The following is a 22,811-nucleotide window of genomic DNA, read 5'->3' on the forward strand; positions in this document are numbered from 1 at the left end:
GAAAGGGGATTTTTTCAGCCTTGGTACACACAGAAGGTTACTGGCAAGAGGCGAACAACCCATTCCCTGTGTACACAGCGGCTGGGGCAACAATTAAATGTGAGTGATGTGCACTTCCCGGTGTCACTGCAGCGGCTCAGAGGTACAGAGGCAGAGCTGTCATAGGGTGGGGGGGGCGGTTTGCCACGTCCCAGCACCCGAAGATAAGGATGTTGGCGAGCTTCGAGCCCTTTGTTTGCCCAGCTTTGCTGTTCCCGGGGCAGAGGAGCAGGGCAGGGTCAGCAAGCCGCCGCTGCGAGCCCCGGGCAGCGCAGGGAGGGCGGCTGGAGGTGAGCCAGCACCGGGCCTGCGTGCGGCCGCACCAGGGAGCCAGGGCAGCATTCGAGGACTCCGGGAGAGGCTCGGAGCAACGCCGAGGCTGTGAGCCCGTCCCACGTCACCCTCCTGGGGTCTCGGGAGGTGCCAGGGTGCGGGGGGGACGCGCCAGGACCGTGTGAGCTCTGGGTCTGTGGGTTCCCCGGGGTTATCCGCGGGCCCTGGGGTGCAGTCAGGGCTCCAGGACTCCTCCAGGACCAGAAGCTCATCTCGAGGGCCGTCCCCACCACGAGGGCCGTCCCAACCACGAGGGCCGCCCCCCGCTCCCAGATTCATCCTGGCGCTCCCCCAGCGCTCCCTGACGGCCGGGACCTTCCAGCCGCCGGCGAACCCCCGCGTACCGGCTCAGCTCCGGCCGTCCCGGGGGCGGAGCGGGGCGGGGCGGCGGCGGCGGAAGCGGGAGGCGGCGGCGGCGGGCGGCGATGGCGCTGCGGGGCGGGCGGCGGGCGGCGATGCCGGGGTAACGCGGGCGGCCATGGCGCGGGGAGCCGGCCCGGCGCTGCGCCTGCTGCTGCCGCTGCTGCAGCTCCTGGCGCTGCCCGCGGGGCGCGGCAGCCGCACCGGCGCCGGTAAGTGCGCGCTGGGAAGGCCGGCCGGAGCCGGCCGGCCGGGAGAGCCGAGCGGCCGTGCTGAGGGGCGGGCGGGGTCGGCGATGGCTGTCCCGGACAGCGGCCACGAGGGTCGGTGTGGGTCCCCGCCGTGCTGCCTCCAGCCCGAGACCGCCGGCGATGGAGCCTCGCGTCCCTCTGCGGCCGCATCGTGGCACGAGGAGAGGACGAAGTTTAAATGGGGCACCGAGGCGAGGAGCTCCGGGAGCCCCGCTGATGCTCCGGGACGCGATCTGCGTGTGGCGCTTTGGGCAGGGTGAAGCCCGGGCTGTGCGCGGCAGCGGGACGGGGCTGGGATGTGTGATGGATGGGCCTCGGAGGGCAAGCTGAGGGTCCGGCAGGGCCGAGCCTTACTTCACAGTGGGCAGAAAGCTGTGCGGAGTGCAGTGTGAGGGCTGCTGAGATCCCTGAGCTCGGAGCCGGGAGCTGCCGGGAGCTGCTTTGTGCTGTATAAACTGTCGTCTGCGCTCAGCAGAGCACTGCTGTGCTCCTTCTGGGCCAGGCTGGTTCCTCCTGGAGACATCGGGGATCAAGCCTGGATGGATCGAAGGGCCGCAGCATCTCTCCTATGGAGGCAGGCTGAGAGAGCTGGGTTTGTTCTGCCCGGTGGTGAGAAGGTTCCGGGGAGACTTCATTGTGGCCTCCCAGTGCTTGAAGAGAGCTTGTAAGCAAGAGAGGGACTGACTTTACATGGCTTGATAGTGATAAGAGAAGGAGGAATGACTTTAAACTGAAAGAGGAAAGATTTAGGTGAGATTTTAGGAAGAATTTTTTTATTCAGAGGTGCTGAGGCCCTGCCACTGCTGTCCAAGCAGCTGTGGGTGCCCCATCCTGGGATGCATGGAGGGCCAGGCACTGAGGCCCTGCACAGCCTGATCTGGTGAGGGGCAACCAGCCCACAGCACAGGGGTTGAAACTAGATGATCCTTAAGGTCCTCTCCAACCCAAGCCATCCTATGACTCTTAAAATTTTCCCCTCTGTGTGTGGTGGTTGTTTTGTTTCTCAGGTGATGTGTTGGGGTGGATGGGCAGAAGCGGGCTGCGAGTGGGCTGGAAGCAGGTGCAGTGGTTTTGGAGGTGCAAGGGCTGCTCTTTAGGGCAGTGAGCCCGGGGCTCCCACTGTGTGCATGGCAGGGGCTCTGCTGGGGACCTGTGCTTGTCAAGGGCTGTGCCTTGTCCTGAGGAGAGCCAGCAGCTGATTGTGGTGCTGGAGAAGTGTGGTTGTTCGCTCTCTTCACCCTGATGTGGAGGTAGGTGTACGTAACTGTGGTTATCAGTTGCTGAGAGTGGTTATCATGCTGCACTTCAAATAGCCTGCTCGGGGAGCTGCTGGCGCCACGGTGAGATGTTGCTTTGCCCCAGGCCAGCCCTGCTCCGGCATCCTGCTCCGTGGGTTCCCAGCCCTGAGGAACCTCCCCTGTGTTCCAGGTGTGATATTGGGTTCTTCTCAGCGTCATCCTGCCAGATCAGGGGAATGCCACGTTGAGTCTGAGAGCTGTTAAGGATCAGGTCGTCCTGAGAGGAGTGAATAGTCCTGGGATACATAAAGATAGGGTTTTTTACATGGGTTACATTATAAATAGCATAAAAAAACCTGCCGCAGTCATCTCTTGTCTTGAGTCAGATTGATGTAACTGAGTACAGTCTGTGTAGCTGTACTCAGGGTTTTCTTGCACTCTTTATGTCCCTTTAGAACTGCTGCTTGACCTAAGCCCTGCACAGGGTTGAGCCTGCTGGCTTGTGAAGTGCTGGCTCTTCTGAAGCCCCAGAGATGCTTGCATCTGCTCTGAAACTGGGACCTTGTCCTTTTCATGGGGAGCTCTGAAACCAGCAGTCAACATGTCTGGAAGTAGAATGAGATAATCTTTGGATGAACAAATCCAAGCTGTCGCAGGTGGTTCTTTATTCAGAAATTCAAAGAATGTGTTTCCTCTGTGCATCTGTGATTCTCCTCATGTTTTGTTTGTTTTCTTAAAATCTTTTCTGCTTTTTGCATCATCTGTTTGAAACTTTTAGAAGGAAGCTGTTGTTCAGTGTCAAATTATGTTGTTTCCATCCTTTCCCACAGGGGTTTCCCAACTGCCTTGTTCAGTTCAAAGAGCTGTGAGCATTGCTGGATGGTCAGGTCTGACTCCCCAGGTGTTGCTGTGCTTCTGAAGAGTGAAGAGCAGAGCGGAGTAGAAACAGGCACATACAGAGCACAGCAATATTTGAATGCACGCTCAATGCAAATAGGGAGCAGGAGCACATGCCTCACTTGCACATGACCTGTCTTTCTGGCTTTTCTCTACTAATAATCTATTTTATCTGCATGCAGTGTTTCCTTCTCAACCCAGGCTGAGGGTGAAGCAGGAATCAATTCAGCAATTCGGTGCCCAGCATAACAAAGCCTGTGAGTGGAGCCCTGGTAGGTTCTCTCCAGGCAGAACTGTGCCGTTGAACTTTGTCCACACTGCAGGCTCAGGTGTTCACCTTGTCAGCTGTCACATGCTGCGCCTGGGTCTGTGCCATTCCCTTGGGCTGTATCTGCTGCTCACCTCAGTGAGTATAACTGACCCATCCTTAATATGACCCACATTTGACTTCTTCATTTTGCAGCCTGCCAGCCCTCTACTCCTCCCTAAAAAGCCTCATAAGTTATTCTTCTGCTTCTGTGGCCCTTTCAGGGTGAGGAGCTGCTGATGGGTGCTGTTGGCCGTGCAGAGCGTGGCTGGAGAGCTGAAACAGGTTTTGTTGGGTGCTGGCAGAACAGTTCATCCCTGATCAGGCTGTCCAGTGTGACCTTTGGGCAGGACCACGGCTGTCCAGGCTTTACTACTGTCTTTGTCTACCCTTGGCTTGTGCTGGCACCCAAGTGTCACCAAGGACATCCAGAAATGAATACGCTGTGTGTATGCAGAGTGCCACTGGGAGCAAAAAAGCTGCTGATTAAAGGCTTCTCTCTTCTGTAGTTCCTATGCATGAAATAAGACGGGGTTTGTAGGAGAGCACAGCTGATTTCCTGCCTCCACTCTTGTCTGTAGGAGCCCATACACTGCACTGGCATCACATCTGCGTTTGCTTGAAGGGTCCCTTCAGTAGTATCTGCTCTTTACTGGCCCACAGAGTGACCTAACCCTGCAAGGACTGCCCATGTGCTGTGCTTTGCTCTGTGAGGAGTTTGTGCTGCCCTGTGCTGGGGTGCAGCCCACGCAGGTACCCTCGTGTGGCTCTGGGTGAGCTCTGACTCAGGACATCAGCTGGGGCAGCCAGTGGCTGTGGTGTTCTGCTAGCACCCTTTTCCTTGGAGAGTAAATCCTCCTGTTGACTTATTCTTTGACAGCAGTGAAAGCTGTGTGGCTGGTATTTCTTGCTTTCCTGTTTCTTCCTTTCTCAGTTGGGTTTGCAATGTGCCTGGAGGCTTTAGCTTGGTAATTTGCCAAGAAATTAAACCCATTATGACTATTCCTGTCTCTTTGCAGTGCCGTGTGTTCAGGTCAGCATGCGTCCTGCTCTGGGGCATGAATCGTATTTCCTGCTCAGATTAGTTTCCTCTTGGCACGAAGTACAACCCAAGGCTCTGCTCTTGCCTGAGGAGTGCTTTTTTCCACTTTTTCTGGCACCTCACTGAAACTCAGCTGTGTGCTGCATGTTTCCACATGACCCTGAGCAGCATGAGTTGAAGACAAGCTACACAACACTTGCTGCTTTATTTTCTGATCAAATGGTGCTTCTGAGTCTGAGAGCTACCACAGTTTCTCTCCATTTCACAGAATTCCAGAGCAGAAAAGAAGCATCAGGGAGGGCTGGCTAGAGATATGAAGGCAAATTCTTCACCTTGCTGACTGGGAGGAACCTCATTTGCTGGTGGAAAAATGACCTTGGCTCCATTCCTAGTACGGTTTTGCCCTGGACCCAATCCTGATATTACGTTTCTTTTCTATCCCTGATTGTAGCCTGGTTGATTTCTTGCTGACAATGACAACAGTGTAGTTCTGCGTGTTGAATGATCTGCAGCCTGGGAGCGATCTGTAGGCATAACTGGGCAGAGGGATGCATGAAGGCTCTAGTTAGTCCTGTGGCACTTTTCACTCTTGTCCTTTTGCACAGTCCTTACGCTGGGGCTGCTGTCGCTATTCCAGCAGCCTTCCTTCCAGGTGTGAATGTCTGTAAGTTATATCTTTGAGAGCAAAGTTATGTTTGCAGCGAATGGATTTTCATCATGGTGCATGGTACAGGGAGACGGTGTGTTGTACAGAACAAGTGCTCAGCAGAAACAGATCCAGACACAGCTCTTGCTGTCATCTTCACACCACGTTTTGTGGAGCTGGCTAAGGCTCTTTTAGTGCTCTCTGGCTGTAAGTGACAGTTTTGCAGTGGATCTGTGCAGCTGTTGCTATTCGGTCGCATCTCATTCCTTGGGACCTCAGTAGATCACCAACTAAGTGTCTATTGGAACTGAGCTGAGAAATCAAGGACACGAAGGGTTCCTCTCCAGTGGTGTTAAAACTCTTGTGAGCTCCCGTGGGTGTCTGTAGCAGTGCAGCCTGCTCCCAGCCACCCCAGCAGCTGCTGTGCTCTCTCCCTTTCAGGCTCCCTGTTCGTCTCTGAGTATTTCTCACAGAGTGCACAGAGGCTGTCCTTCTACAGCTGGTATGGGAACGCCAAGGTCTTCCACTTCCACGTGCCAGAAGATACCGTGCTGCTTCGCTGGCTCCTGCAGGCATCCAGGGGGAAAGAACCTGAGTGCACCAGCATGGAGGTCACAGTGTATGTATGTCCCCTCACCAGTGTGTGCACGTGCAGTCTTTCTTATCTTTCCTTTGTCCTTGTCACTCACGACTGGAGTTGTTTGTTCACAGGAGGCTGTGAATTCGTTCATCAGTTGGAGCAAGCATCATTTCTTAATGTTACACTAGCACTGCATCTGTGGTTTTTAACACTGTCGGAGCATTTCATGTTACCAGTGGATCAAGGAGTCAAATGCAGTGTCTTAGAGAGGCCTTAGAAACACTGGAGTGAGCTTCTCAGTGAGGCTGTTGTTGCTCCTCAGAAACAAAGGTGTTCCTGGACCTTTCTGTACCTGTTAGGATCCCGTGCATGTTACCAGAGGATGTGGCAGAACTGCAAAGGGCTTGAGAGGATCCAAAGCAATTGTGCTTTCTGCATCCCAGAAGGGTTAAATAAATGCCTCTTGTATTACGCAGCTGCCTACTTTTCTGGTATTTCAAATTTTGAGATACTTATCTTGAAAGCAGAAGCACTTGTGTTCTGAAGTCAGTCACATAGGCCTTCCTTGGTGAGTGTGTTTTAATCTGTCTGCCCTCCTTAGGGGAGGAAATAGGGAAGATGCAGATCTTAGCTATAAAAAGAAAGCTCTTAATTGACGGTTTAGCCTAGCTGGCTATACAGGGAATTTGCTGATGGTTATTTAAAAAAAAAAAAAAAAAAGCAGTTTTGTGATGGGGGCTTAACTTAAGTAAGTGTTACGGAAATTTGCTTTCAGGCTTGATGGAATGATGTAAATCCTTATCTTAATAAGCAGCCAAGTTAAATCAATCTCTGAATAAGTCTAAGATAAGGTAATGCCAGTCAGTCCTCCCTGAATGAAAATGATGGCTCTGCGCTCCACTTAAAATGTGGGTTATTTCTAGCCTGCACCCGCTCTGATCTCAGGCCAACTTGGGTATCTATTCATGAGTTCTATTCCAGTTTATCTTGCATGTGTATTTACATCCCTTTATTTATTTGGATTCTGGTTTCTTTTGAAGGCACTTTCGCTATGGAGCCCCTCCTGTAATTAATCCACTGGGCACTCATTTTCCTGCAAACGCAACCGTCCGTCCCTCCTATAACATCAGTATCACTCTGAGCAGCACTGTGCAAAACACCACCTTTGTGAACATCACTACCCCTGCTGCAGGGGACTGGTTCATTGCTGCACATCTCCCTGAGGCCGCTGGCAGAATTGAAGTGAAGGTAAGGGCTCTGATGAACATCTCGTACAGCCAGCATACTCTGTCCAGTGTGTCTTGCCACATCTGACCGGTCTGCTCTCCCCTCCTGCAGGGTTTCTCCACTCCATGCACCTATATGTTTCAGGCAGATATGTTTGTGCTTAGACTCACTGATATGCCTGTTCTGGAGCCTGGTGTTGCCATGCCACAAACCATCGTCTCACCTGCTAAGCCACTGCATGTCAAGTGAGTGAGAGCAGCGGCTGGAAACACTTGGGGCTGTAGGTGGGAGGATCAGATTTCTCACTGGTGCTGCTTAGGGTAAGCCACTGTTGTTTCCATTCTGGATTGGACTGTGCTCTGGAACTCGAGGGCCTTTAACCAGCTCCATGTGGCAGGGTGATGAGGTCTGTAGGGCAGCGCACGTGGGGGCTCTTCTCTGACTCTTTGCAGGTAGACTTAGAGGTTTGGCTATGGGAATTTGTTAGCTCCTAGACACCCCTGTCCTCGGAACGATATTCACAACGCAAATCAGGGCATTCTAGTTCTTGTCACAAAGCCAGTGGGACTCTGTGGTGGGCTGTGGCTGCCCTTTGTTCAGAGTACAAATTGCGCAAGTTGCTGGTTCCTCTTCCTGCAGGGTTTTTGTTCCCAAGTACACTGCCAGAATGTGGTTTGAGCTTCGAAGCTGCGTGACAAGTGAACGGAAAGCATGCGCTGTGCGGGTAGTGCTGGGCTCAATCACACTGCCACAGTCCTTCCAGAGGATCATCACTTGCACAGGGAATGTGAACTGCAGCGTAAGCCTGGATTCACTCCCTTGGGAGAAGTGGTTGCAGATCATGGTGGAAAGTCTTGGTACTGCCAATGCCAGTGTGTCATTGGAGATGCTGGCTTCTTTCACAGGTGAGCTTCCATTTTCTCTAGCCATGTGGGGGAGAGACCAGAGAGAATTTTGTGTCTGTTATGTCTCTTGTGCCTTTGTGTGAATGGCTTAGTGTCCTGTGTTCCCCAGCCTGCTGTTTGCCTGGATATAATCTTGAGGGCTAAGATCTAGTCGTTGCTTGGGTGTAAAAAGAGTAGGCTCTAGTTAAAAGAGTAGGCTCATCCAAGACCTGCCTGTTTTGGAAATGCCTGAGAAGTTTAGGATCTCTGAAGAAATGATATTTTCCAAAGGATGTTTGAAAAAGCAGTGTCTGGTTTAAAATCTAGCGGGGAGTGCATCTACTCAAAATTACAGTAGCCTCCATCGGTGTGCTGACTGTTTATTGGCCATAAACAGGCTTCAGACAGAAATCCATCTCGCGGAGGTTTACTTAGGGTAATTTGGGTTGTAATGACATGTCACAATTCCACATGCCTCAGGAGGTCACAAGGTCCTGTGGCTGTCATAGGCACCTTTGTGTTGTCCTGTAACATGACAGTGATCCCAGTTTGATGGTTGGAACCTTGGAGCCCACCAACTAGATGCGTTTTTAAAAGTATTCTTTGACTAGGGCTTGGCACTGGCAGCTGAGGTGTGAGGGGGGCATTAGAGTCTCTGGGAACTACGGGCAGGCTCCAGCAGTGAGATCTAACTGTCATGTTTGGCTCCAGTCACTGTAACTTCGTGTTTTGTGCCTGTAGCTGGTGTTGAGTTAACTTATCTCTTTTGCTTAGCCTTGTATGCCCAGGGCTGAGAAACAACTAGAGCCTTTTCCGAAGCCTCTGGTTTTGGGACAGTTAAATGCTGTGCTCAGTCAGTGCCTAGTGAATATTCCCTGTCTGCTGAGTACACTGATGTGTTATGATGCTATGTATTATCCCTTCTCCAGTTCCTCTGCTTCCCAGCTGTTTCTCAGCAGCTGCAGAATATTGTCACCCGCTGTACCATTTGTCTGGCTTTTGTCAGTGTCCCACATTTGGATGCTGATACTAGGGTCTCCATGGCAAAGATGGTGCCTTTCAGAGTCTGTAGCAAATTCTGAAGTGCCTGAACCAGCTGAAATACCCCACAGTTTGTGCTATAACATGAAGGTCTGAAGCTACTAGGGCCCTATTGAGGTGCTAGTCCTGACTGTGCTGATTCCTCTTCCTTTTTCTGCTTAGCAGATTGTAGACCGGGAAGTACCAGTTCATTCCTTAACTTCAGCAGCCTAAACCAGAGCCAGGCTGGTTCTGGACCAGGGAGTCCCACTCTATCTACAGGAATGGCTTTGCGCAACACTTCTGACCAGAGGAGCTTCTGCCTCCAGAGTCAGCCTGTTGTTCGTGAGGACCTGGATGTGGTGTCTGTGCGGTACAGGCTCTTGAATGGTCCCAGCGTAGCTGTGTACTCCATCTCCCCAACCCTCCTCCTTCTCAACTTGAACAGTGGCATGGATAGCGGGGGTTCCCTTGTGATGAATCTCCTGCTTAACAAGGTGCAGTAGGCTTCTTCATGTGATTGTCTTCTCTTTGCAGTGCTTGTCCCTGTCCCAGCTCCTGGGTAAATTCGAGAGGTTGTAGGTACCAGTGAGACTATTTTCCCTTCTTTCTTGATGTTGCAAAGCACTCTTGTCCTGCTTTTGATATTTACATCATTTATTGCTTGCCAGTTCCAATTCAAATACCCCACCTCACTGGAATGTGGTGACGGAGGAAATGGAGATGCAGCTGCTTTTCATCTCTTCCGTGGAAGCCTAGAGTGTTGCTGCCAGGAAAGCAGACTGATAGGGAAACCCAGGGATTTCCTATCTGAGTCACTGATTCCCAAACTCCTTTGTTGGCACTTAGAAATTAGTTCTCTAAAAGCGTGTGTAGGAAGCTTGTTGCAAGGGCTAGTTAATGCCCTCCTGAGAGCTGGAGCACAGCTCAGCCCTGATGTCCATCTGCCTCCTATTTTTACCACCATTAATTTGTGCTGACGTGATGTGCTGGTGTAAATATTCCATCTGGGAGGCATTTCCAGCCATGCAGTCTCCCTGGGAAACATTTTTCCTGTGACTTTCAGCAAAAAAATACAATGCAGTGACAGGGCAGGGTGAGGTGAATGCAGGTTGGCCCAGAAAGAGCTGGGGATGGATGACTTTGATCAGCAGGTTTTACTATCACCTGCTGCTCCCATAGATTGTGAGCAGTATGAGAGATTAATAGGTTGTGAGGGGGTGGCACTGAGGTGCTCTGATTGGGATATTTTTCTGTTTGCACAGACGTCGCTGAGCCAGGCCAATGCCACTGTGGTTGCATGTGTGAGTGCTGCTTCGCCGGTGCTGTCTCTCAATACCACGCAGAACTGCAGCACAGGTATGAGAGCCACTGACAATCACCACCAGCTCAGCTACAGAATCTCAGGACTAAGCTTTTAGACCTTTGCTTTTAGGAGGTGCTAACTGACTCAAATCCTTTGTGTGATGTTTTGAGGAAGATTATTTTGGCCCAAGCCCTCCTAATGCCATCATCGCTCAGTTCTGGCAAATGCCCTGAAGTATAAGGGTGCAGATGCTCGTCTGGAACCAGGAGCCAGGTTCCATCAATTAAACCATAACTGTGGTTAGCAATTGAGTCTCTTGCAGCCTTGTTAGCAGGTTTGGGGCTAGTCAGGGCCTTAGTGGTATGCAGAGAAGCTAAACTCTGCATTGGAGGACTAGAATCATAGAATCATATCATAGAATGCCCTGTGTTGAAAAGGGCCACAATGCTCATCCAGTTCCAACCCCCTGCTGTGTGCAGGGTCGCCAACCAGCAGACCAGGCTGCCCAGAGCCACATCCAGCCTGGCCTTGAATGCCTCCAGGATCCACAACCTCCTTGGGCAACCCGTTCCAGTGTGTCACCACCCTCTGTGTGGAAAACTTCCTCCTAATATCTAACCTAAACATCCCCTGTCTCGGTTTAAAACCATTTCCCCTTGTCCTACCACTATCCACTCATGTTAACAGCCATTCTCCCTCCTATTTATATGCTCCTCTCAAATATTGGAAGGCCACAATGAGGCCTCCCCAGAGGAAAGCAAACAGGCTGTTCCACATGCCTTGTGCTGTCCAGGCAGGTTCTTTCAACACCCCAGTGTCCTGTGAGGATGGCAGCAAGGAGCTGTAGGAATATCCGATTTCTGTGCAGCTGGTCTCAGCCGAAGATTGCTGCTGGCAATCTCCCCAAGTTCTGGCATATCACAGCATTCTCTTCTCTTCAAGCTTTCTTCCAGGGCTACCCTCTGAGTCTGAGCACGTCCTCTGCGGAAGCAATGCTGATTGTCCTGTACCCACAGACAGATGACTGGTTCCTTTCCTTACAGCTCATGTGCCCGAAGGGCCAGAGGTGAGTCTGGTGTATTATCCAGCCTTGAGGCTGAGGCAAAGCACTGTACCTCCTGGTACTGCTGCCCTTGTCTCACATGAGCAAAACCAAATGCCTCCCACTGTCCTGCCTTCTGCTGCAGGCTCAACACATGTGGTAGCAGTAAGGCAGTGGCTACAGAGAGGAAGGAGAGAAGTGAGTGGCAGTGCTGCTCTCTGATAAGCCCTCAAGCAGCTTGTCTGGTGCTGACCTGCTGTGTCTCACGCTGACTGCATGTGGGTGGCAGAGTCTGCATGGATGAGCTTTCCCAGATGCGTGTTGAGGTGATAAATTGGAGAGAGCAGTGTTGTAAATCAGAGTGCTGTTACTTCCTCAAGGGGTCTTTGAAATGCACGCAGTTGCTCTCATAGTCTAGCAGTTTGCATTCCTGTGATTCATCTGTGTAAGGAGCCAAGCATGCTCTGTAGAATGGTGCTGGCAATTGCTGGGTCTGAGGACCAGTCATGAGAATCTGAGACTGTTATATAGTCTGTGGAAGAGTTGAGGCCTGCCTGTAGTCTGAGTAGAGAAGGAGTCTCTCCTCTTGGGAGTGATGAAGCAGATCCACAGCTGGCTGTGGTGTGAGGATCCCTCTGCTGAAATAAGAGAGAGCTCATGTGAGTGGGAGCAGCCTGATGGCAGGACACAGTGAGGCCAAGAGCTTTCAGAACCCCTCAAGCAGAGTATTCCTGTAGCACAAGGATGCCCAGAATGGCCAGGGTACCAACAGCCTGTTTTCATTGCAGTGAATGTAACACCGCAGAAGCCAAAGTGACTGTCATAGCATACCTCACCCCCTGCTTCAATGACTGTGGGCCATATGGACAGTGCAGCCTCCTGAGAAGACACGGCTACCTCTATGCTGGCTGCAGCTGTAAAGCTGGTGAGTGCATTTTCCTATGAGGCCTTGCTATCTTCCCCCAAGGGAAGGCTACGTTCTTCCATGTTGTTGTTTAAATAGTGGAGCCAGGACTGTCACAGCTGTCACAAACAACCTGGAATCACAGTGCCTGCCCAAAGTGCCCTCTGTACCTGTGATGCTCTCTATGGGCAGTGTCCTGATTTCCCTGAGGAGTGTCAGATTCTAGGAAGCGCCACATGGGGAACAGTAAATCAGGCTGAAGACAACTTTCAGCTGAATGATAATTTTACTTCCAGCTTTGAGTCCCCAATGGCCTTGAGAGGTGCTTCTGAGCATCCCCAAAGAGATCAGCATGCTGGCAGGGCTGCCTGAAAGTGTCAGCATCAGAGCCTATATCTCTCAGGGCAGTTTATTACGTAGTGTCCTGGTACAGGATGTGATGAGACGGGCTGGCAATCTCTGTGATTTGCTGTGGTGCTCTGTCTCATGCCAAGAGCCATGATGCAAGCCAACCCTTATGTTCAGAGGTGCCCCTGGAGGAGGCACATTTTTTGTCAGCTGCTAATTATAATAAGATGAGAGAACTGGGCAGGAGTCACTAGCTTAGGGAAGATGATAGCTGTTCTGTGCCTGGATGGATCCTTGTATCTGTTCTTAGCAGAAAGGCAAGGTGAAACGTGGTTCACTGCTGCTTTGGACCTGATCCAGGATACCCTTGCTGTCTTCTGCAGTTCTGCTGCTAGGCTTGGATTGTGACAGAGAATGACATCCTAATTTCCTGAAAGCGTGCCATGTTCTGGGAAGCATACAGCACCCCCGGGGGAAATGAGGAATCAGGCTGAGGACAGCTTTCTGCTGAATCACTTGGAGCAAAATGCCCCAGCTGAATTTTCAAGACCCAGAAATAAACTGAAAGAGAGCAGCCTCCTGTGGGCTCTGCAGGGACAGCAGGGGGAAGGGGACAGAGCTGCTGGGTTTGTTTCTCGTGGCACTTTAATGGGATGGATTCTACTCTTAACTCTTCTTGATGACCGTGGAGTGGCTGCATGTACCCAGGTTGCCCTGTGACTGACCTTTCTCCAAAAGGAGGGCATGGGCACCCTAATTTTGAATAAAAAGAAAATTTAAAAAATTAAAGTGGCTAATAGAGCATATTAGCAATCAGGGCTGCTGCAGCAGAGCACGTTAGACAGCAATTGCAAACATCAAAACAAGTCAGCTGCTTAGTGTAAATACTCTTTGGGTCCGCAGTGAAACAGCAGTCTGTCTGCGAGCTGCCCCAGATGCTGGGTGTCTGATGGGCTCCCAGTGGGGCACATCTGTTTGTCCTTCCTCCTCCTGATGTGCTGCCTTCTCGGGTAGTGGAGACAAGGCTCGGGGTATTTCTGGGGTGAGAACACCTTCTTCCGAGGTGTTCCAGGCTCCTGCTGCATTCTGCAGGAGTACAGGGTGGGGCGTGAGATCCACACAGGCCTCTCTGCTCTGCAGGTTGGAGCGGGTGGAGCTGCACAGACGATACCAAGGCCCAGTCTGTTGGTGCACAGAACCTGGCCACCCTCCTGCTCACGCTGAGTAACCTCATGTTCCTGCCGGCAATAGCGGTTGCTGTTTATCGGTACTATCTGGTGGAGGCCTCTGTCTACACCTACACCATGTTCTTCTCCACGGTAGGGATTAACTTTTGTCAGATCCCCTGCCAGTTCCCCCTTAGCATCAGGAATTTGAGGAGCATTGAGTCCAACGCCTGCTGCGTTGGACTAAAGGCTTTGGTGGAGCAGTCCATCCTGGAGCTCCCCAGGATCCTTCTAGGATCATTGGACATGCACCTCCACGGACATGTCCCGCCCCTTCAGAGCTTGGATGAGGTGTTATTTGCACTGGGTTGTTCCACCCATGCTGCATGTGCTCCCATTTAGGAGTTGGACCCCAGAGAACTGAGATGGGAACCCAGCACAGTGCTGGGAGGGTACGGATTGACAGCTGCTCTCCAGCTGCCTTCTGCAATGCTGTGCTGGTTTAGTGGAGCTTCCTGAGCATGCTGCCAGGAGGGATCCTGGCTACCATTCTTCTGCTTCTTTACATAAAGCTGTGTGGTGGTGCTGGATTCATGTTAGCCTTTGTTTTTTCTTCCAGTTCTACCATGCATGTGACCAGCCAGGCATCGCAGTGATGTGCATTATGGACTACGACACACTACAGTATTGTGACTTCTTGGGCTCTGTGGTGTCCATTTGGGTGACGATTTTGTGCATGTCCCGGGTGAAGAAAATTCTGAAATACGTGAGTGCAAGATTTCATTGTGGGTACTCTTGTGCTGCAGGGCCAGGCATGAGCCAGCCGAGCCACAGGTGGCCGAGCTGTGCCCTCCTGTGGCAGCACTTCGGTAACACAGCACATACAGCAGCTCCTCTGCTGCTTGCTGGGTTCCCTAGATAGCCCGTCTGGGTAACAAGACTGTCATCCAACGCCACTCTAATTTTTAACCCAGTGTTGTTTTATCCTAGGACCTTGCATTGTGAACCTGAATGCTTGTTTGTAGGTACTGGGCCCTGAAGGGGCTGAGGTGAAAGATTTGTGGATCCTCTAGTTTCTCCTTCTAAAGGCGCAGTGCTCCTGAATTGTGCATGCATGCAGGACTGGGCCAACCAGGAAATAAAATTCTCCCTGTCTTAGGCCTTTGGCATGGCCAGCCGTGCAGTGGCAGAGGATAAGCTGCTGACGTTAGTGGTGTTCTCTCATTCATAGGTTCTTTTTGTCCTGGGGTCACTGCTAATCGCCATGTCCCTGCAGCTGGATCGCAGAGGGGTGTGGAACATGATGGGTCCCTGCCTGTTTGCCCTCATCATCATGATCTCAGCATGGGTAAGTAATGACAGCCAGATAACCTGCTGCCCTTTGCTCCCCTCGAGAGAAAATGGTGGCAGAGCAGGCCCTGGATGCCAGCTCATCCAAACACAGACCTGTTTTTTTTGAAACACCCTGGTGGACAGAGTGCAGGGCAAGGAATTTACCTCCCATCTTTCCAATATCTGAGAAATCCCCTGCTTATGGATCCTGCTGCTGCAGCTCTAATTCGGATCGCACTGGTGGCTGGAGTGTCATTTCAGAATGGTTGGTTGTTGCCTATGCCCTGGGCAGGAACTGTGGTATCAGCATTGCCCTCTGCCTGCTGGGTTTTTGTGCCACGTCTGGATGCGGGGTCTTGCACATGAGCCCAAGATGGAGGGAGACTGAATTTTGCCAGAGGTATATCTCTTGCTGTGAAAACTTTAACCCTTCTGTGCTTTCACACCTCCAGGTTTACCACGGAGTGAAGCGCAGACACTGCTACCCCTCCTCGTGGAAGCGATGGGTTTTCTACCTCCTCCCAGGGATCACCTTGGCTTTCATCGCCATCTCAGTATATGCGTTCATGGAAACCAATGAGAACTATTACTACACTCACAGCATCTGGCACGTGCTGGTGGCTGGCAGTGTTGCTTTCCTGCTTCCACCTCGGGACAAGCATAAGAAGCCCTGGGCCTGGTCACAGAAGCTCACATGTCGCTATCAGATCTGCCAGAATGACCGTGAGGAGCTCTACGCTGTCACCTGAACTGCTTGGCTCCGTGTCCCAGAGGTGAAGGGCTGGTAAGGTTGTTCTTTGCCAGGCCAGCCTTGGCTGCCCCTCTGTAGCACACTGGCTATCTTATGTGCTCTTTCACTGTCTGGGGCAGCACAGATATCTAGACTGGATTTAAAGATGAAGACGGTGGGCTTGTCTTATGAAGGCAAGTTTGAGGCCCCCTCCGCTTTTCTGCTGGGATGGGGCAGGCTCTTCGTGGTTCCAAATCAAGGAGTAGTCTGCCCACCACCTCCCCCATGGCCCTGGGGGAAATTGCCAACCCATTTTCCCTTTCTACTGTATCAATAAGGCTTGGGTTCAGCCCGTGCTGCCCTGGAGCCAGAGGCTGCAGGACTCTTCCCTGCATTCACTCTCTTAGCAGAGGTCTGTGGGACAGAGATTTCCCCTGCTATCCTGCAATCAAAATTTGCTTTGTCAAGAGAAGAACAGACTTCTTCTGCCCCTGACCTAGAGGTAGATGCTTATGAGTGCTCTTGTGCTAAAAGGAAGGGAGCTGATCTCAGCATGCCCTGGGTCCTTGGTTGCTGTATCCTATGTGAGTCTAGAGCCCCTCTCTTTGTGAAACAAGGGTGATGCTGCTCTTACCTAGTCCTGATTCTGGAGAGGATGAACGAGACTTGAACTTGGGCCCTAACTTCAGGATCAGACTTGCCAAGAATGTGAAAAAATTGTGGGCATATGCAAGAGCATCAGAAGCATCTGCCTCAGAACTGTGAAACACGTAGCAGCGCGAGTTTAGTCTGAGTTTTACTTTTGTCCCTTTTAGTTCATTTGGAAGGAGCTAGGCTACTGTACAGTTTCCCTTCCTCTCTTCGTGTTCAGGTATTTGCTGTCTTCCTTTCTTTTGTGGGTGCACAGTTCTGCCCAGCTAATGTAGGTGGCAATGTCTCTCAGGACTCCAGCGTGGTAGGTGGTGGGCTGTGGCACTTCACTTGCAAGTTAAATTAGTTACACTACTCCCAGTTCCTGCACCTTTGGACAGCAAGAGTTCACTCTGTATCTGTGTTGGGGTCAACCTGTGCTGAGCTGGAACTTAGGGCTCTAGAGCAGCTCCAGCTTGAAGGCATGCTTCAGTCCTGCAGTCATCTGAGCACAGTATGGTCTTATGGCAGGTTTGTTAACATGTGCTTTGAATGTGTGCTGCACCCAGCACTTTTCCTGTGCTTGCATACAGCATCACACTGGAGCTGTGCCACCCCTGAGCTTGGCCAGTTGTGGCTGAGAGGCTGAGAGTGCTGCAGTCACAGCTGCTCTCAGGCCATTGGCAGTGTCTCAGTCCCTCCAAGAGCCACCTCCATGAACTCCCAAGGTAGCTTTAGTCACTTTGGGTTCATCTGTATCACCTTAGCCTTATTGGAGGGCACTCAGATATAAGAAAGCAAGACCAGAAACAGAATTGGCAATTAGGAAAGTAGTCTTTGCCCATCCCTATTATATAGATAAGGGCTCAAATACATAGTTCCCTGCCTGTTTATTCTAGCCATGGAGGGTGGCTGAGGGAGAACAGCTTAGGACTGTACAAAGGTCTCCCTTCTATGCTAGAGTTAAGATAGTTAAGATGCTGATGTCCATGTGTTTTTGTTGCAGCCTGTGGTCTGGCTCTCTGCAAGCTGACTAATTTCCATACAGCTGTGACCCCAGTAATTGGTGCATATCCTCCCACTCTGGGATCAAACACCACGTGTGTGGTATTTAATCTTTCTAATTGGGGAAGGTGAAGGTTCACACTGCATTGCTCCTGTCTGGTGTGTGTACTGCTCAGAACTGGTCTGCAAAGCCAGCTATCCTTTGGGGAGGAAAGAGCTATTAACAAAGGATAACACTTCCAAGTTTATAGGAAGCATTTATTTGCTTTCAATAGCAGCCAGCATTCTGCTCAGCTCTGCACTTTAACTTCTTGCAGTTAATCCAGTCTTTGCCTAATTAATCTGCCTGTTAATCCAGCCTCTGCCTTTGCACCAGGGAAGGAACAGCCCCAGGCACCAGCACATGCTGGGGGTGCCCAGCTGGAAAGGCCCCTGGGGGTCGTGGTGGACAGCGGGTTGAACAGCAGTCAGCAGTGTGTCCATGCCATTAAGAAAGCTGACAGGTCTCGGCTTCAGCAGGCGAGTAGCGCCAGCAGGTCCAGAGAAACGATCATTCCCCTCTGCTCAGCATTGGTGAGGCTGTACCTGGAGCGTGGCATCCAGTTCCGGGTCTACCAGTGCAACAGAGCCCTGGGTGTACTGGAGGGAATCCAGTGACAAGCCACCAAGAGGCTGAAAGGACTGCAGCACCTCACCCAGGAGGAGAGGATGAGAGCTGGGGCTGTGCAGCTGGGGCAAGCTCAGGGGATCTCATCCCTGCCCATAAATACCCGAAGAGAGGGCACAAAGCGGACACGGCCGGGCTGCTCTCAGCGCCGGCTCTGGGCGAAACCCGGAGCACAGCAGCTCCCTCTGCCCGTCAGGCAGCGCTGCCGTGCTGTGCGGTGCCGGAGCCCCGGCACAGGCTGCCCGGAGGCTGCGGGGTCTCTTCCTTGCAGCTGCGCCCAGCTCTGGGCAGCTCTGCTGGGGCAGCGCTGTGGCAGCGACCCCGAGGCGCCCCCGACCTCAGCCGCGCGGCGACTGCAGCAACGCAGCCTTCCGCAGCGCCTGCCTGCAGGTGCTCAGGGCCACCCCCTCCCGCCTGTGTTTCACTGACACACGCAAGGCTCCGCTCCCCTTCCCTGCGCGTTCCGTCCACGCCCCGCGCGCACCGGGTGCCCGCAGCCTCGCGCCCGGCGGTGCTGCGCCGCCCGACTGAAGCAATAATCCTCCTCCGGCCTCTGGTGCGGCACCGCGCGCTGCGTGCGGAGCTGGAGCCGCGTTGGCCGGGGAGGGCGTTTACCTTCTTTATTTCGGGTCGAGTCGGAGGAAATCCGATTTCGGTTTTTGGGTTGTTGGTTTTTGTTTTGGGTTTGTTTGGTTTTTGTTTGGTTGGTTTTTTTTTTTCTTCCTTCGCTGTTCATACCTGTGATTATTTTATACGGTAAATTTTAAAGCTTCTGATTTTATAATTTAATAAACGTAATGGTATTTGAGGGCAAGCTCGAATCGCGCTCTTACTGTGTGCGGGGCGTCTGTGAGTACTGCGGGGGTGGGAGAAACGCCGTGCGAACGCGGTCGCGGATCGACCCTCGCCGGCCACCGTCGGTCCGTCCTCCTCAGCGCCGTCCCGCCAGCCAATGGAAAGTCGCCTCACCCTCCACTTCCGGTCGCGGGTGCCGCTGGGACCGGAAGCGGAAGGCGGCGGCGATGCCGCTGCACAAGGTCCCGCCGCGGCTGTGGCCGAAGCTGCGGCTGCAGGAAGGGATCTGCGCGCGGCTGCCCGCGCACTTCCTCGCGCAGCTGAACGACAACACGCAGCCCACGCCCGTGCACTGGCGGCCGCTGGGCGTGCGGTACCGGCGGAACCCGCGCACCGGGGAGCGGGAGCGCGTGCAGGACGTGCCAGTGCCCGTGTTCCTGCCGCGCGCCGCTGACGAGGGGCTGTGGGGCGGCGAGGGCTGGATCCGCGGCTTCCGCTACGCGAACAATGATAAGGTGAGGCCGCCCTTCCTCCCCGCCCTCGGCCTGCCCGCTGGGCTCGGCTCGGCTCTGACCTCCCGCCTGCCCGCAGCTCTCCACGCGGGTGCCGAAGATCTGGAAGCCGCAGCTGTTCGAGCGGCAGTTTTACAGCGAGATCCTGGACGCCAAGCTCACCATCACCGTCACCATGCGCACGCTGGACCTCATCGACCAGGCCTACGGCTTCGACTTCTACATCCTAAAGGCAAGACCCCGGCGCGGCCCTCACTGCCCTCTGTGACCCTGAACCGAGAGCTGCGCCTGCTGGGCTCTGGGGGTGGCTGAGGGATTCCGCTCCTGTGTGTCCATCCTGGGAGCCTGCAGGCACATAGCCAGCTCTGCTCGCTCTGACACGCCTGTGTGTTCTGTAGCCCCTGCCGTGTGCCTGTCAGTGTAATTTATTTTCTCTCCCCAGACCCCAAAAGCAGATATGTGCTCGAAGTTGGGGATGGATTTGAAGCGAACGATGCTGCTGCGACTGGCACGGAGGGATCCCAAGCTGCATCCTGATGATCCGGCCAGGAGAGAGGCGATTTATGACAAGTACCGGGTGTGTATTGGGCCCGTGGTCCTGGCTCTGCTGCTTGCAATCCCTGTTCTGGTGCTGCAGCGATGTCTGCTGCTTGTCCCCACTGGTGTTGTGTTATTCACTGTGTTCCAATGCATTCTTCTCTGTTCAGGATGATAGGTATGGCTGCAGAAGATCTAAATATCTCTGCCAGCTGTTTCTTATCTCCCTGTGGGTTGCTGTAGTTTTCTTACTGACCAGTTAGCAAGACAAACATCTGTTTTTGGTGTGAGCCCGCACTAAGCACTGATAGGAGCACACACTGCCTGCAGCAGGCAGGAATTTGGTAGGGATCCCTGTCTGCTTTGTTTCACTTTGTGTAAGTGATGATGGGCGCTGGCATAGAAACAACACTGACATGTACAGTCTGTGGGGTTGTGCTGAGAAGCAGCTACAGAACTGTTCAGAAGAGAGGCAGAGCAGTTTACATGATGATGTATTTGCTTGCAAAGGGAAAAGGAGAAAAGGGAAGAGGACTTTGGCTGCAGGAAGTGGAATGAGCAGGGGAACAGTGTTTCGGGCTTATCTGTGGTAATGTTCCTACTGGGTCATTTCTGTGAGTGGGCCTGGAGGGGATTTGCATGTTACTCACCTGGAAGACACTAAACCACCCATTTTTATTGCAGGAATTTGTGATTCCAGAAGAGGAAGCTGAATGGGTTGGCTTGAGTTTAGAAGAAGCAATAGAAAAGCAGAGGCTTCTAGAGAAAAAGGTGAGTTTCTGAGGCAGTGCTGTCCTGCAAGCACAAAGATATGTTGGGCTGCACATGCAGTTGATCTGAGCATCCTGAGTGCTTCTTATCAAAGGAAGTCCAAAATTCTTGAGTAGCTGTTTGAGCCCAGTTAAATCTGGGAGCTCAAAAGATGGTGCTGCGTTCAAATCCTTTGCAAGATCTTATCTTCCGGTCAGGGGATGGATATTTAGTGGGGGATGATTCTCTTTCTGTTGACACAAACATCTTTGCCTTTGGTTATGTTCTGTAATACAACTTGGATTCATTTTCAGGGCTGACTCAGTTTTGTGACCTTTGATTACAGCAGCTCTGTTAGAAGCAACATGTCAAGGAGGGCACACCAGATTGCTGCTGAGGCCCTGGCTCTCCCTGGGGTGGGGTAGGGTCTCTTGATGACGTTTCCCCAAGGCCCGTTTGCTCCTGTTAAGGGTGCTGGGCCCTGCACTGTGTAGGGCTCCAGTGTCTTCAAAGAAAATGTTGTTCTGACATGCTTCAGAGCAGCCCTGATCTGGAGAAGGGAGGCAAGTGTTTTGAGAAGGAGGGGGGCCCCTGGGAGCTGCTGTTGATTCACATGGATGGGCAAAACTAGAAAAGCTGAGGAATGTCCCACACAGGTGCCTGTAATCTTTACAGAGCGGAACAGCAGTTGTAAGTAGAGGAGTAGCATAGTGAGTTGCTTTGTTCACATACTGAACAAACCCAGCCCATCTTCCACTGGTTTTAACCATCAGCACTCCTACAGCACTGGCTCTCTGGACCCAACTGCATGCAGGGGAAAAGGCCCTTGTCTTGCATGAGACATTTATGAATCTCACCAACATCAGAGATCGCAGATGAAGTACTGTGGGTGTTCTTTCTTCCTGCACCTATAACTGGTACTTCCCAGCTTTCTGTTGTCCTTGTCAGGCTGCAGACTGGATAAGTGATGCGCAGTTTGCTAACACATTTGTGAGAGCAGGATTGGTACAGTTGGGCATCTTCCTGGCACTCGTTAAACCAACTGCTGCTCAGTTTCAGGCTTTCAAAGTAGCTTAATCTCCTCTTTGTTTCAGGACCCCGTCCCACTCTTCAAGGTGTATGCTGAGGAACTCGTCAACCAATTGAAAGAACAGGCACTTGAGAAGGAGAAGGAAAGAAATAAGTAGAGCAGAACTCCCTGCTACAGATGAAGCTGTGGGGTTCAGAGAGCCTTCTATGTGAGCCACACTTGTGGAAGAGGCAATGCAATGAGCGTGCCAGGGGACGTGTTGCAGTTATCAACATCTAATTATAGCAGCCTAAATTCCATTGAGGAATTGTCCTTGTTGGCTGAGGAAAAGTTTTCTGTCCTCTGGTCTCTGAAAGCATTCTTGTAAGACTGACTTGATGTGGTAGTTCTGCCTGTGCAAGCAGTTGATTGCTGTTTAGTTTGATCCTGATATAAAATGAAATATTATGCATCTGGAGAATACCAATAAACTTTTCTCTGATATTCACTGGTCATTAGTGTATGGCAGGGACTGCAAGATGTAGCTGTGGTGCATCTTAGATCGGTCCCCAGTTCTGTTCTGCAGAGGAGAGAAGATTGTGCTCTGAAAGGATGACCTCAAACCATCCTGCAGCCAGTGCCTGCTGAGCTCCCTGGCCTCTTCTCCTTTGCCCCCCAGCTTGGAGGTGAGGGACAAGCACAGAGCTTATAGGACGCACCTTGTGTAAGCTTGGTCTGTGGGTTGTAGCTTGCATGCAGTAAGAGATTCTGCCTCAGCCGTGTCTGGGGATGAGGTATGTTCTCTCTAGCACGTAAGGACAAGTATGCTGCCTTGGTTTCTGAGCCATAGCACTCATGGTGAGAAGGAAGGTGGCATGTAGAGCAGCGTGTGGCTGTTCCCCTTTGTGCTGAAATGAAGGACTACAGGGGAGCAGAAATTCCCAGTGTTTCTTCTGACTTAAAGACTGGCAAAGAGGTGCTGCAGAGGAGGTTGCTGGGTAGGCATAAAGCCTTTATAAGACTGGGGATGAGGGAAGTTGTTGAGGTGAAGAACAGGCTTGTCTGCTGCTTTGGGGGCCTGGAATTGTGTTGGATCTGTCTCAGTCTGTATCCAAACCAACAGATGAGTGTGGCATGGCTATGCAGCCCCTGGCTGCACTACGTTTGAGCAGGAGGCTCAGCACTGCAGGGGACAGCTTGGGTGGCAGAAGCTGGGGTGTTTCCAGGCTGCTTGCATGTCCCAGCTCTGGCAAG

The 22,811-nt window shown here is 52.2% G+C and overlaps 2 protein-coding genes across 4 annotated transcripts; both read left to right on the forward strand.

Annotated features, from left to right (window-relative positions):
- Window positions 1-499: 499 nt before the first annotated feature.
- Window positions 500-18,768, forward strand: PGAP6 (post-GPI attachment to proteins 6). 3 transcript variants are annotated; one of them, XM_085237335.1, is made up of 13 exons: window positions 500-944; window positions 5,555-5,732; window positions 6,734-6,941; window positions 7,032-7,165; window positions 7,560-7,825; window positions 9,008-9,321; window positions 10,090-10,183; window positions 11,073-11,196; window positions 11,961-12,097; window positions 13,565-13,743; window positions 14,210-14,356; window positions 14,822-14,938; window positions 15,375-18,768. In XM_085237335.1, the coding sequence occupies exons 1-13, from the start codon at window positions 851-853 to the stop codon at window positions 15,669-15,671; spliced, it is 2,289 nt and encodes a 762-aa protein (XP_085093461.1). In that variant the 5' UTR covers window positions 500-850; the 3' UTR covers window positions 15,672-18,768. The 3 variants fall into 3 exon arrangements, with proteins under 3 accessions (XP_085093461.1, XP_085093462.1, XP_085093463.1); XM_085237336.1 differs by having other exon boundaries at window positions 507-944; window positions 9,011-9,321; XM_085237337.1 differs by lacking the exon at window positions 500-944 and adding an exon at window positions 3,594-4,858.
- Window positions 18,769-18,923: 155 nt separating this feature from the next.
- Window positions 18,924-22,061, forward strand: MRPL28 (mitochondrial ribosomal protein L28). Its single transcript, XM_085237338.1, has 5 exons — window positions 18,924-19,264; window positions 19,341-19,493; window positions 19,704-19,838; window positions 20,483-20,569; window positions 21,643-22,061. Exons 1-5 carry the CDS (start codon window positions 18,977-18,979, stop codon window positions 21,733-21,735), a joined length of 756 nt encoding a protein of 251 aa, XP_085093464.1. The 5' UTR covers window positions 18,924-18,976; the 3' UTR covers window positions 21,736-22,061.
- Window positions 22,062-22,811: the final 750 nt, after the last annotated feature.

This window comes from Meleagris gallopavo, chromosome 16, assembly GCF_905368555.1.
Source record: "Meleagris gallopavo chromosome 16, MGAL_WU_HG_1.1, whole genome shotgun sequence".
Lineage (NCBI taxonomy): Eukaryota > Metazoa > Chordata > Aves > Galliformes > Phasianidae > Meleagris > Meleagris gallopavo.

Excerpts from the sequence above, each read along its gene's own strand:
- PGAP6 (XM_085237335.1), top strand. The coding sequence starts at position 851 with ATGGCGCGGGGAGCCGGCCCGGCGCTGCGCCTGCTGCTGCCGCTGCTG. Across the intron at positions 7,166-7,559 it reads GCTAAGCCACTGCATGTCAA|GGTTTTTGTTCCCAAGTACA; the intron begins GTGAGTGAGAGC and ends CTCTTCCTGCAG. Across the intron at positions 9,322-10,089 it reads TGAATCTCCTGCTTAACAAG|ACGTCGCTGAGCCAGGCCAA; the intron begins GTGCAGTAGGCT and ends CTGTTTGCACAG.
- MRPL28 (XM_085237338.1), top strand. The coding sequence starts at position 18,977 with ATGCCGCTGCACAAGGTCCCGCCGCGGCTGTGGCCGAAGCTGCGGCTG. Across the intron at positions 19,265-19,340 it reads GCTACGCGAACAATGATAAG|CTCTCCACGCGGGTGCCGAA; the intron begins GTGAGGCCGCCC and ends GCCTGCCCGCAG. Across the intron at positions 19,494-19,703 it reads TCGACTTCTACATCCTAAAG|ACCCCAAAAGCAGATATGTG; the intron begins GCAAGACCCCGG and ends TTCTCTCCCCAG.